The 13,809-nt window shown below is 38.7% G+C and overlaps 2 protein-coding genes across 3 annotated transcripts in view; one reads left to right on the plus strand and one right to left on the minus strand.

Annotated features, from left to right (window-relative positions):
- Positions 1-2,498, minus strand: part of LOC140935274 (uncharacterized) — a 27,681-nt gene extending 25,183 nt beyond the window's left edge. Inside the window, exons 1-3 of one of the 2 annotated variants that reach the window (XM_073384822.1) lie at positions 2,459-2,498; positions 1,942-2,033; positions 1-213 (exon numbers count right to left, since the gene is read on the minus strand). The exon at positions 1-213 is cut by the window's left edge and continues 103 nt beyond it. In XM_073384822.1, coding sequence (XP_073240923.1) covers positions 1-209 — 209 coding nt within the window. In that variant the 5' untranslated portion in view covers positions 210-213; positions 1,942-2,033; positions 2,459-2,498. Of the gene's footprint in view, positions 214-1,495; positions 1,553-1,941; positions 2,034-2,458 lie in introns of those variants that run through there. The other variant, XM_073384823.1, reaches the window with a different exon arrangement.
- Positions 2,499-2,710: 212 nt separating this feature from the next.
- On the plus strand, positions 2,711-13,663 carry LOC140935282 (uncharacterized). Its single transcript, XM_073384833.1, has 8 exons — positions 2,711-2,831; positions 4,083-4,435; positions 4,797-4,951; positions 6,315-6,555; positions 7,181-7,531; positions 8,248-8,268; positions 9,800-10,390; positions 10,778-13,663. Exons 2-8 carry the CDS (start codon positions 4,112-4,114, stop codon positions 11,027-11,029), a joined length of 1,935 nt encoding a protein of 644 aa, XP_073240934.1. The 5' UTR covers positions 2,711-2,831; positions 4,083-4,111; the 3' UTR covers positions 11,030-13,663.
- The last annotated feature ends 146 nt before the right edge of the window (positions 13,664-13,809 follow it).

Consider the following 13,809-nt stretch of genomic DNA (forward strand, 5'->3'; position numbering starts at 1 on the left):
ATTTTCAAAGAAATATCCCCCGAAATGTTCAGCAAATCTCTTACGTCTTCCTTTGATTCAATGGATTTGTATTGGAAGGAAAATCGATTGACCTGCTCAGATTTGGTTTTTATTTCGGTTTGAAAGATATCGATGCCTGCTCTATTGTTCTTTGCATCGTAAGTGCGACCAATGCACAGATTGGGGAAGGCCCAAGCTGGAACATCCATGATTCTGAAATTGAAGAAAATGTATAACTATCATTTTCAGTTATTAATTATATGAACCACAGGCAGCCCAAGTTCGAATTATGACCATCGGTACTGTTTGTTCGAAAGATAAGGATTTGTTTGGTGAAAAACGATTGTTTATGCTTATTTATTTTATTTTTATTTTATTATCATTTTGCCATTTCAATTCGATATATACACAAAGTTCAGAAAGATTAGGCAAATGAACCCAAGGAACACTATAAGGCTTATGAAAATGATCACCTTTAAAAATATGTGACTTAATTAATAAATAAAACTTTTTAACTAGACACATACAATTTCTTTACAACATAGCAAATAGTCATTATATAAGATAAAAAAAAAGATAAGACTGAAAGTACAAGTGCAGAAAAGAGAAAGAAAAAGTGAGAAAAATAATGCAAAAATACGAGAAAAAATGCGAAAGAAGCGAAAAACTACACACGCATTAAGAGAAGTAAATTGAAAAACGAGTTCAGTTTAGCTTAGAAGTAATCACAGCAATATTAGAGGTATTCTGAATTTCATTTTATACTTGAGACGCATTACTGGACGAACTACAAAATGTTTGCCCAAGTTCGTCCAGACGGATAATGCGACTGTAGTATAAAAACGGCATTTGAAACTATCTGGAAGAAGACAGCTTTTGTAAAGATATATACAGAACTTTACCTATTGAAGTTCCATAAAATCTTCAAATTTTAGAATGGCGTAAGCTTACAAAAATAGGATTGGTATGTGCATCAAAAGTACTCCTGGAAATATTCTAAAACCAATTTTGAAGAGTTATCAAACGATTACGTTTAACCTACTGAAACCTACGAATGTGAAAGGATCTAAATAAAAAGATATGTGTTTTTTATTTCCTGTGTCACGCTGTGTGGTTCCCCAGTCTGTTGGGTCAATTTATGGATTGTTCGCTCTACGATTAAACCTGTGCGCTCAATGAAAACGCATTCCATAAAATGGCCATAAATCGGCTCCTGAACCGCACAGGAAAGAAGACACACATAACTTTAGAGAGGTCAGACAATTTTTATTTAAATCCTTTCACATTCATAGGCAACAGAAACAATCGTTTTTTCACCATGCACTATAGATTTTCCAACGTTTCAAATTGAAGCCGGACAAAATGTGATATGAATGAGCTGATTTCTCCTATTCAAAACATTACAACATCACTCAGACATAAATGAAGTTCCCTAAAAAGGATTTTAAGCCACAAAATAAAAATAAATGGAAAAAAAAGTATAAAACATTTTTACCCTCTCTTGGTAACACTAATCTGCGGAACTGCAGACCGCTGAACCTGCCGGGAACCAGCCGAACCTACGGAAATGAGTGTTTTTTACAACTCGCCTTTGACTAACGTGATGAAATAATTCCCTGCAAATATACTGAACTATATGAGGTACTACGCAATTCAGAAGACATACAATTCGAGTGTACCAATTAAGAGGTCTCGTCTCTCACACTGGCATATTTGTCTAGGCCAAAATATTATAATTATACCGCTATTTGTAGTTTTTGGTAATCATTCAAGGACAGCTTACTATACCTGACGACTGATCACAGATTTCAATTCCAGTTCTGTTGAAATTGACTTATGTTTTAGCTATTTCGATAAATCTAGACTATTCCTCACCAGCGGAGGGCTAATTCCGGGAAATCATTGATAGTGCTCTAAAGGTACACAACAGTGAAATCTTACCCCAAACTTATAGCTTCTTTTATTCTTAGAATCTCCTGTTATCGCCAACCATCATATTTTGCATCGTCAGAATCCTGTGCCGCATCGAAAGTCTGAAAAGAGACGGTATTAATATTGCCACCGATTTTACGTTGGAAAAAATGTTTATCAGTAAAGCTTCCGTTTGCTGATTGAATCTAAGAATTTCATATTTACAAGTCATCTTCATTTCATTTCTGATCCAGATTTGTCTTTGGTTTTCTTAAAAAAATAAGTATATTTCTGTGTAACCATTTTTACTCCGTACGTTTCGGAGAAAGAATCAGTGAAGAGTTGACGGCTTTTAAAAGCAATTGATGTTCAAAGGCCATTTAAAATTCAGTGACAACATTTGGTACTTCAGCTACGCACAACAGAAGTGTATGCAGAGTGGTCTGCAGAGTGTAGACTGAAGTCTGCGGATGTTATAATGAAATCAAAAGGAGGGAATCAACCAATCTGGGAGGGAATAAAGGCTCAGGTTCTAGCATTTTCCTACCTTAAAATCCAAAGGAAATGTGGAAAACTTTAGTCAGTGGAGACATTTCGTCGTAGCGCTAGCTTCTTATTTGGTATGTTAAGAAGGGAGTGGCGTTTAGCAACGCCCTACTGGAAATACAATGTATCCTAGCAACTATGGCAGATAATAACTCACTCTTCCAAAAAACACCCAATGAAAGCCGTTTCCTTTTCATGGCAATTATGACGTAGTTGATTTTTTTCCTTTGAAACGCCCCTCCCACGTAGGTCACAAGGTATACTACACGGTTGAAAGGATTTCAGCGAAAGCTAAATTCTTTTGAGAAGAGGGTGGCGAATTGCTGTTAATTTCGTATCCTTAATGTGATACCATCACGATCGATACATGTAAGGTGAGTTACTAGCCATAAACATTATAAGTGGTATGTCTATTTTAGTATACTAAAAGAATTTATCAAACGTTGCTTCATCCGTCGGTTCCTTTAGCGCCGTTTGTCTGGCTCGACGAAATTCGTTACTAATAACATTCAAACTTCTAGAACTTTTCTCGTCGATATTTTCTTCTCGGATACCCCTGTCGGGAACAGATTAGTTATAAACAGTTGTCCCTTTATAAAACTTACTTACCTTTCCCATTTGTGGTCTGATACTGACCAAGGCTGTAGTTTAGAAAGTAGCGAAATATGTCTCAGAAGAAGGATGTTTCCAATACAGAAAGCTAAGAAGAAATGGTAGACTGATTAAAAATAACTATCTACTTAGAAGCAACGAAAGTCTCTAGTTGGTTATATCCTTGCAGGAGTTAGCCCGACAGCACAGCTTATTATGCGTTTTGTTATCAATGCATTTGGCGTCCTTTAGTTGTTTTGATGACTGGTTTGTTTTGCCCCTGCATGCCTATTTCCAAGAATACAACCTTTTGCCCCAGACGGATTTAATTTTTTTCAACTTCCCTTTTTTCCAAGAAGGGCTAAGAGTCAGTCTGTCAGCGATCTTACTTTAATTTGTCCTAATCGTCAACCTCGGCCCACACGAGAGTAGCATAAAATTTTTAGTCAGTCATCAATTTTGCATCGCAGCTGGTATCCTCCTTTTCAGAAGCAAGTGTTGAGTGAGTTATTGGATATCACTGATTTTGCGGTCTGTACGAATATAGACCTTAAGGTTTGCATACTCGATTATACATTGTTGACCTAGTTTTTGTCTCGGTTCATGAAAAGGCCGAAGAGAACGAGGCCAATTTGCAACCATCTTGACGAAACAGTCTCGGCCAATTAAGGGTTTATCATATGGGAGAGCGAGTACGTTTTCCTTGCGGGGCAAAGCGGGGAAACCAAGAGGAGTAAGATACTGGCTCATCTTGTTTTCGACTGCTCGCACCGTTAGTATAGTTAGCAAGTCATTTTATTGCCTGCTCGCTGCGGAACCAAACGTAACAGTAATTAAAAAGAATGTAGTTTATCTAGATACCATTAAATTTCATTAATCTTTCAATAAAGGAGTTGCAAGGTTGCTATCCGCTATGGACCAAGTTTTGGGTCGATGCTGACAACTGGACTGATTTGGGTGAATGGTAACGCAGTTTCAGATTCGTTGTATAATTATAATAACAAGATTTTTTGATCGATCTTATTATTCGTCAGGTGCATAAATATCCAGTTTTACCGTAGAAATGGCGATGAATATTCCTGCATATACTGTTCCTGCATTAAGTCGCCTTGGATGCACATTTGACTGCCACACTGCCAGACCGTGCATTGAGATCTTTCCGGCAGATATTCCAACCAAGACAGAGTATGTCAACAAGTTAGCCTTCAAATTCAAAGCCGTTTCCTCGAACGCAGATGTGAAGGAGTTAATGCATCTACCGTCTGATTTTCCACTGAGGATAAAGGCAAACATGCTCTCTGTAGAAGGACCAGGAAAGTATTTAAACGACAACCTAAAAATCGAGGGAGAGAAAACTGAAATATTGGCTGTAATGACGTGCGTTACGGTAATGTACTCTTCTTCATCTTACATTCTGAAAGTAATATATTTTTTTTATGGCGTTTTGACTCTTCCTGGTGATTTTCCCACACATCTTATCCTAGCTTTTTATGTCATTTAAGTAAAGTTGTTCCCCGTTTATTCAATAATCTGTTATTGCTATAACCCAACCCGTATTAAAGTTTGGCTAAACTTATCCCATTTCCTCAAAGGTAACTCGACTTGTGAGAGAAATTTAATCTGGCCATTTTGAACTATCAACTCGTTCCGAAACTCGTCGATCATGGGTCTTTATAAGTTGATCATTTTTGCCTTTTACAGCTGAGGCTTTTTAAAATCGATTATAGGCTATACTAATTATTTCCAAGGTTTCCAAGAAAGCAGAGTACTCAGTGAAACCAAACGACATCTCTAAAAGAAAGCAGTTAGTTGATGGACTAGGCACTCATTATGTTAGAAAAATTTCGTATGGTGGTCAGATGGTGGCAAGTGTCAAGCTCAATTTTCCTCCAAATTCGTCAGGGTATGTAAAGTTTACTTTGTCTTTATACAGAATTATCATCCACTTTAAGATTTTATTTGGCAAACGCTAATAAGACATGGTCAGTTGGCTGTCAGTGAAGTTCTCTGTGAAAGGAAAAAATGCGTGTATATAATTTTCTGGAAGTTTCACGTTGTAGTCGTGCAAAACAACTGCATAGAAATGTACAAAAAAAGTGTGCTGCACGTGCAAAGTTGTTTTTCACCGTTCTCGTTGCCTTAGCCGCTTAGCATAACATGATTTTATATTTTGTTTGAGCAAACTATAAATATTACCGAGAGCTTCGCTTTTAGCCCTGGCTAAATCTATATATTACTGGAGACATCAGTATTGTAACGGAATTCTCAGGAAGAGATGGGAAGACAGGATACACAGACGGGGGCTTAAGTTGCTGTTTGGAGCCATTCCTAAAATTAGACTTCTTTTAGAAAGGCACTTTTATCAAAGAAACAGCCCTTTTCCCCTTTGCCACTGTCCTGTCACGCCAACAAAAATTAAGATAAGAAACTATCAATAAAAAAGGCAGGAATATCAATTACTTCAAGACTCAAGGCTATGTGGTTTCTTGCACTAAAGGTACTTTTCAAAATGCTACGATTTAATTCTTGGAGATCGATTATGTGAGGAGGCCATCATTGTCCTTTCTGGGGACAAGGTGGCAGCTGAGAAGTACTAGAAACATACATGTGGACCTTACTGAATACGACAGTTTCAAATGCGCTATGTCTTTCGAACAGTTTTACTTTGCAAGATATAGAAGCTTAAAGTTAGAGCAAAAGTCTAAAAGTTTTCTGTTGTGACGAAAGGGCGAAACAACACCGTATCCGTAAGTATCATTTTAATCGTTGCGGCATTGTGTTTAATAATATAAAGGAAAAAACTGAAGAATAAGACCAATGCTGATGACACAGGAAACGAAAGTAACCATGATGAACCGCAACGTTAGAATACGAAAGGAAAACTGATGAGGCCACGTCCACGCAAATCCGGTTCTTTTTGAAATTGCATAATTATTAATTTGTCACAAGGCCTGCCGTCCACTCTGACTCTATCAAGGCAGAGGGAAGCGGTTTCAAAAAAACGCGGTTTTGGTCGGCGGATTCACTGGTTTTGTGTGGACGGAACGCCGAAAAAATATAAAAAAGGAAACGTATATGCGGTTTCAAATGATCCGAATTCGTGTGGACGTGGCCTGACTGACCTTAAAAGAGCTGTATTTACATTAAAAGATAATAATGATAATGATAATGATAATAATAATAATAATAATAATAATAATAATAATAAAAACAGACTGAATGACGTTAAATCGGCCATATCATTTTCCATTTGGAACACTTTCTAGGCCTAGGCTGAGGGGCATCGTGGAGGGGGACTTAACATCTGAAGCTACTGCTGTGGATTTGTCCAACCGGCTGAACTCTATTTTAACCGACTGCCGCGATGCATCCAACATTTCAGTCACTTACTATACAACTGAGCTGCCTTACCAAACTGGAACTGCCCACAACCTTGACGAGTTAATGAGACTGTTTCGTGACTTCAGATCAAAAACAATAGCCAACGGAAAAGAGATCCCTGTTGAGGTATTTAGTGTTGTTGCATTTATGTGCGAGTTCAAGGATGGATCGGCACTTCTATGTAATACACAACTTCACAGTTACTGATAGTAAACATTGTACTTGAGCTGGGTGCCGTAGCTTAGTTTATCAGTGTTAGGGAAGAAATAGATCGTTTTTCCCATTTGGTAGACATAATTTAATCTATCCTTTTGACCATTGAACGTCAGTTTCTATTGCCGTAATCTCTCAGTCATATCCCGGTGATACAGTCTTTTGATAGGGTCTACATGCAAATAGGGAACCGTTAACTTAGTTGCTTGATCCTCAAACATCCATGATTGAATGAACAACTTTATTAATGTGTCAATCTTCTAACTGGGTCAGAACGTAGCCTGGAAAAGTTATCTGGAACACCTAATACAATAAACGAAGTTAACTCGGCCCTTAAGATCAGCGGTCTTTTAACGACCTCGTCCTATCTTGTTTTTAAAAACTTTGATTGTAGTATTTTAAATTTGCTCGTATGGCCCAGTTCATTTGAATGAAAGATTACATGTCCTCGGGCATCCAGCATATCAATGAGTCAATGTTGGTGAGCGAGTTGATGATTCGCTCGCCTCTCAGTTTCTGTTGTTCATACGCAATTTAGGTGGAACTTCAACAAACAGGGACACTTATACCATCTGCGAGAGCATATTTACCAAATATGGCTTTGACTAATACGGTAGAGGAGATAGAAAGCCGTTTTGATGATATTCGCACTTCTCAGTATCTGGTTAAGACCTATGTTCAAGACCCTGAAGATGAAGACATGAAGAGATTTAGCCAGGATGTGGAAAAAGTTTGCCAAACATTTACTGCCGCGATCACTACATTAAACACTAGCGCAGATGATACCCAGTTCAACGAATGCTTCATGGCGTATGAAAATGCTTTGGATGGAATTGACGAGGAAGGAAAGTTTACTAGTTACTGGAGAAATCTTCTTACAAAAGAGGAGGTTAGACAACTTGCATTTGAGCAAATTGACTAGTATGTTGTTGTTTACTCTGGAGGAAAGTTTCAAGTCCTCAGTGCCAGGACTGCAGAAGCATGTTAATCAGTGAAAGCTACTAATTCTATCTCATTAGTTGTAGCTTATCCCTTCTCATCCAACTGACTAACATGAAAATATTAGCTAGTGATTTTTTTATTATGGTCACCATGAATATTGCATCTTCCAGTGTTTTTTTAAATTCCAAGACATTCAAGTAGAACCAAGCCGGAAGCAAGCTTTAATGTTGCACATTTCAGTTATCCGTATTTTGTTGTACGGTTAATTGTTGCTGTTGTTCTACTTGTTGTTTTCTAGCATCTGAAGGAGACGGATTCGCTCCCTCCATCTCTCGGTGATTTTAAAAACGTTGAAACAAAGAAGAATGAGACTAAAAAAGGAACCATACCTCGTAAAAAACAAGTCTAAACCAACGAAGTTCACGTGGCTTACTAGCAAAGTCATCTTGACTTGGAAATAACTTCACGATTCGAATTGACGGTTTATGTCGTGAATCCGCAATATACAGGGTTTTAGTCTACTAAATAAAATGTAGCAAAATGGTTTGAAACGTATTAAAATCAACGGAACGATGTTGAATCAACTTATTTAGTGGGTTATATAATATAACAACATTCTAATCACTATATATTTGTTAACGAAAAGTAAACATTTTTTTTCAGGCAATAACTTCCACTATCCAGGTAAGAATAACTATAATTGAGATTCTTCGCGGCCGTTATGGTTGTAGTCAAGTTGGTAATACTGGCCTAATTGTTCGTTATAACTCCAGCTAAAAGTACATGAGAAACAAAATAATTTGCTTTCGCTCCATATTTTTTAATCCGTTTTATCTCTGTTATCTGTTATCTGACTTTTTTCACTCTAAAGCTTTGTTCACACTATATTTTGCGCTGGCACGAAAATCATACCGGATAGGGTTACCGTTCACACAAAAAAAACAATGATTTCGCCGCCATTTCTGTAACGGAGCTAAGCTGCACCTCGCCGATGGCGATGAGTGTTTAATGTTTCATGTTTTGACTAGTTATCAACCATCGCAGGCTCAAGTTTATGTGTTTTTAGTTAGTCCTCAAAAGAAATATGGTCCTTCCCTAAAGTTAAGTGTAGATTTGTCAATTTAGTTGGAATGGTTCCAAGTTCATTGTCTGAAGTAAATTATAAATGCATAAATGGAAGCTTCGCGTTTAGATCTGGCTATTATGCTTATCGGAATCTCTCCCCAGATTTTGGTTATGGCAAACTTACATTTGTTTTTGCCATAGTTTGGCCTCACACATGGTACATGAAAATTAAGATTTGAATTGATGTCTCTAGTGGCGAGTGACTATAGGTATCAGACAACTTTATCAGGTACTTTTGAAATAAATGTACTTTAGGGACTTTTGTTTCATTTTGTAAGACTTTGTGGGCTCGCAACGGGATCATAATCAAAGGCAGTTTTAAAATGTCAAGATTTGCTCCGTTGGTAGAGCGCTTGATTGCTGAGCGGGAGGTCGCGGGTTCGATTCCCGGGACCGGACCAACACTCAGGGTCTTAAAATGACTGAGAAATGAAGGTACTGCCTTTGTCCTGCAAACGGCTAGACCTCCTCGTGGCTCGGATGACCACGTAGAATGGCGGTCCCGTCTTCAGTAGGCGACGTTAAAATAGTGTCCCCAATTAGTATTTTCGTGTTAGTAGATACATTGACACTCAAATAAAGTGCATTTTATCGAGGAGTTTCAAGTAGGGTGCACAACTTTCTCTATTATGGCTATAGAATATTCAGCATATGCATTTCAAATTTTGCTTTGTTTGGAATTTAAAAGTTAATGTGCTTGGATATTTGTTTCCCCAACTCTTAATACCGTAATGGAAGTAAGGGTAAATAACTGTCAGTAATTATATATTAATTTTGTTTGAGGGTGTTTAAAGGTAAGAAATGGCGTAATTTAGAAAAGATACCCAGTTTTTAGATATTTTCCTGTTTATGTGTTGGGACCCCTGTTTAGATTTTTGTCAACGTAGATGCTGGATGATTGATGTGGTTCTTTGCACAAGACTAAACGTTCTAAAAAAATTGTTACATTGTCCCAAAACCTAAAATTCAAATTTCTCATACTAGCTAATAGAATATCACCTATGCAGCAGCATCTTTGTTTGTTAAAAATAAACGATTCTTTTTTTCCTATAACATTATGATGTATTTTATTTCTCTTTTCGTTATTGAGCTTCCAACAGGAAAGAAACTTACCATTGTTGTAATTGGAAAAGCTGGAAGTGGAAAAAGTGCAACGGCAAACAGTATAGTTGGGAGGCGAATTTTTACCACAAGCTCATCGGCAACATCTACAGTATCATCAAAATTTCAATTTGGGTGCAGGATTGACGAAAGACAAATTGATGTCTTAGACACGCCTGGATCCTTAAGTCCAGGAGATCTGCAAGATGAGGCGTCCAGAATTCTTGAATTGGCCCCAAAAGGATTCGATGCGATCGTTCTTGTAGCGAAGTATGGCTGTAGGCTCACTGGCGAGGATGCTCAAGCACTTCAACTTCTTCAAGGCGTTTTAGGCGATAATGTGAGAAAATACATCATTCTCGTTCTCTCCTTTGGCGACCAGGCCGAGCATGAAGCTACAGAAGACAGAACCCCTCTCTCTTCTGATGAATTAGTGGACACGTGGTTACAAACGTCTCCAGACTGGGTTCAAACCTTCATCGATCAGATCGGAGAAGACAGAGTTGTAAGCTTCAACAATCGACTTAAGCCACACAGTCAACCGGAGGCTTACAAGAGACAACTATCAAAATTAATCAAGGTAAGGAAACGAACTTCGAGTTTCGGCTTTGTTGGAATGTTCGGCTCGCTCCATTTCCCGTGATCTGAGAATCTTCACGGTTTCTGTTTGCCTCCCTCGTGATGACGATCAAATTTATAGCAGAAATCGCAAGTAATATATTTGAGGGCCCTCCAAATTGTTATTGCTTTTATTTAACTTATGATCAAAGCTATAGATAGCGGAGGGGTAATGGACAGGGAGGACGCGTTTGCCCTGAAAATTTTTCATGGAAAAGTTTATCCCCTCATTATTTTATGGTGATCAGTTCAAACGCATGCGAAGAGAAAAAACATCTGCCATCATACCTGTTATATAATGTTTATATATTACTAGAAGATCGTAATCTTGCTCTAATTCGTTTTTTAGGCCATAGATGATGTCTCCTCCAAAACGCCGCCGTACCTGGAATCTGAGCCGGCAAGAAATGATTTTAAAAGAAAGATCAAAGAAGCTTCAATGAAACCAAACCGTGCTGGAAGAGAAGGCGATTCCTTTGAGGGCTGGTGTTTACCGGATTTAGAGGCGAACATGAGTGAAGAAGGTGGAACTGAAAATGAAGGGCGTCCTTTACATGAGAGGGTGTGGTCGTTTATGAATACGTACTGTAACATTTTGTGAACAACATCGCACTTTGCGTTACTTATGGTATCATTATGACATAACCAGAAGCACAGGGGCTATGTGCCTCTGAAATAACCTAATTACACACTGTCCTATTTGATAATATTAAGTATTGAGCACCTTCTTATGACAGGTTTTAGAGGGTTACGATGAGGTAGTGTCGCAAACGTTTAACCACTCAGCTAAAAATCCAAGTGGGGAACTGTATTCTGGGCTTTTTAATGACAATTAATTTTAACTCATTATAATGGATGCATATGCATACGGAAGTTGGTAAAACGGGACAGGGGCGTAGCCAGAATGCGGGTGCATATCTTTAAACATGCCAACATCTCAATTTTTTTCACACAGTTTGTCTTTAACACTATAGGCAAAAAAGTTTAAAACTAGTGTTGTGTTCCTTAACTGAAAGATTAAAGGAGTGACGGAAAAGTTTATTGCCATTAGCTTGTGCCTGGGTTAGTTTATTTCCGCAATTTGAAGCAGCTTATTACTAAGGGGCTGTTTCCATGGAGAGAACCGGATGATCCTAGAAGGTGGATCGTCCTAGCGCCATAGGTTTTCTGTATTCCTGTAGTTTATATGTAAAGTGTTGCACTTGTCCCTAGCACTCGGATTCTCCGAGCTGGGAGGTAGAACAAACCAGACAAAAATGGCGGCAGGTGGGTAATCACGGCAATAATGGCCACCAATTTTGGCGGCACCATGAGCTGATGATTGTGATGATTCTGCCAGCTGCTGTTGAAAGGCTGTTATTTACTCTCGATACTCTAGAGAGATAGATTAGATAGATCAGAGGGGCCTAAATTGCATATTTGTCGTTGTCGCCCGCCCTTTTTAATCTTTTCTCTACCTGGTAACCACCACATGAAACGAAATTTCTGCATATAAACCCAACGAAGAGTTGTTCCGCCCTCTACTTCCTGGTGCTAGGATCTTCCTACGTGTAAAATACCGATGTGAGCTCCTATGTACACAGGATACACTCAGTACCAACTAATAGAATGGAAGGCTTGAAACGATTATAAAATACTGCGGGAAATTACCGTATATGATTACTATTCCTTTTAGTCTTAATATTTGTTTCATTTTCACTTATTTCGCCCAGATCTCTCACGCAGTCAGATTGAGATCTAGGCTCGAGGTTACGGTTTTACCGGCAGATTTTTTCCCTTTGCAAAATTTAGCCAGTGTTTACCATTTTTAAGAGGAACCAATCAGGGGTGTAGCCAGCTTTTCGACCAGTTGCAGGCCTGGCTGACTTTCATTTCCACAGCCTCGTTCCCAGTCGTCCTCGGCGATTTCAGATGTGACGTCACCTGTCAAGCTGGCAACTCGTATAGCGCTAACTGGCCTGGGTACGAGGCTGGCATTTTGGGAGGTCGCTTACGGGAGGTTCGACTGTATGAAGAGACTCTAAGTGGTCGCTTATGAGAGCTTAAAAACAAAGGAAAAGTCCAGTTGGGTAATCCGAAAAAATTCGTCGCGGACGCTTGCGAGAGCTTTTCATTATAATTACAAAGTATTGGTTACAGTTCAAACGGGATTTCACAAAGGTGGTCGTATCTAGAGCTAGTCGCTTACGAGAGTGGTAGCAAGGAGAGGTTCGACTGAGTCTCATTTACTTGCTTCGACACGCACCCGTTAGGCGTGGGACTCCAGCAAACGACGGCAAAGCCGTGGAAAACTTTACCCTATTTCTTTCGTTTAATTTTGTCTCTTTGGTCATTGTAATTCTGCTGAAGGCCTAGGCGGAAATTCATAGGCTAGGTTTTTAACTTCGACTGTCCAGCCAATCAATTTATATATTAAGTGTTTGTTGTGCTTAAATGAGGAAAATGTTACAGAACTGTCATTTAGTAGACCTTTTTCTCGGCGGTTTTTTGAAAATCCCCTTTTATGATCAAGTTTTCCTTAATTCTATCTGTTTAACGGAAATGTTGACAAGATTTTTCTTACCTTTTGAAGGGAACTTTGTCGGGCCTTCCGAATTACATGAGCAATAACAGGGCAATGGCAAGCGCTCAACATACCGTATTTCCTCGAATTATAGCCGTCCCTCGATTAATGGCCCCCCTTCCACCACTATAGGTAACCCGTTATCGATACCCATAGCGGTATCTGGAGGATAATCCAGCAAAACTGATCAGACGACACCGAGGATATGATATTGACAATGAAAATTAAATAAGGAAGCAAATGTGGAACACTTAAAAAGCCCGTGTTCAGTTTCGTTGATGTGATTTTTTTTTGATTTGATGAAAATAATCGCCCCCTTTTGGTGCGAAAAAAAAAGTAATCACCCCAGGCTATTGTTCGAGGAAATACAATTAGCTAATATCAGTCTCCTAGCCAAGGCGTCAATACTCATCATGTCAGAATGATAAGCTGCGTATGCCTAGTCGTCCTAACTTTTTTTTTTGTATACGGAAGGTCTAGATAGCAGCAACAATATAGATAGTCGTATAAACATAACAACTTTCTTTAATTTTCCAGACATGTTTCGACGGTACATCCGTCATCTTCAGTGTTACATATTTTGAAATCGCCGTTGAATTTAAAGCGCGCGCGATCTTACAAAGTTCGTTACATTGCGTTGTCGATATTGCGTACTAAAACAAAATTAAATGAGTATACGGAGTTTTATGGTATAGGCTTTTTTAAAGACTTAAATTTGGTAGATGAATTGGTGGATCGGAATGTTGCTCTTCCGCGGAGTGTACCCTGCACTCCTTACTCCCCTATCCGGCTTTGTTCCCATCTCCTGTTCCCCTCCC

Source organism: Porites lutea, chromosome 4 (assembly GCF_958299795.1).
Source record: "Porites lutea chromosome 4, jaPorLute2.1, whole genome shotgun sequence".
Lineage (NCBI taxonomy): Eukaryota > Metazoa > Cnidaria > Anthozoa > Scleractinia > Poritidae > Porites > Porites lutea.

Excerpts from the sequence above, each read along its gene's own strand:
- LOC140935282 (XM_073384833.1), top strand. The coding sequence starts at position 4,112 with ATGGCGATGAATATTCCTGCATATACTGTTCCTGCATTAAGTCGCCTT. Across the intron at positions 4,952-6,314 it reads TTTCCTCCAAATTCGTCAGG|GCCTAGGCTGAGGGGCATCG; the intron begins GTATGTAAAGTT and ends AACACTTTCTAG. Across the intron at positions 6,556-7,180 it reads GAAAAGAGATCCCTGTTGAG|GTGGAACTTCAACAAACAGG; the intron begins GTATTTAGTGTT and ends TACGCAATTTAG.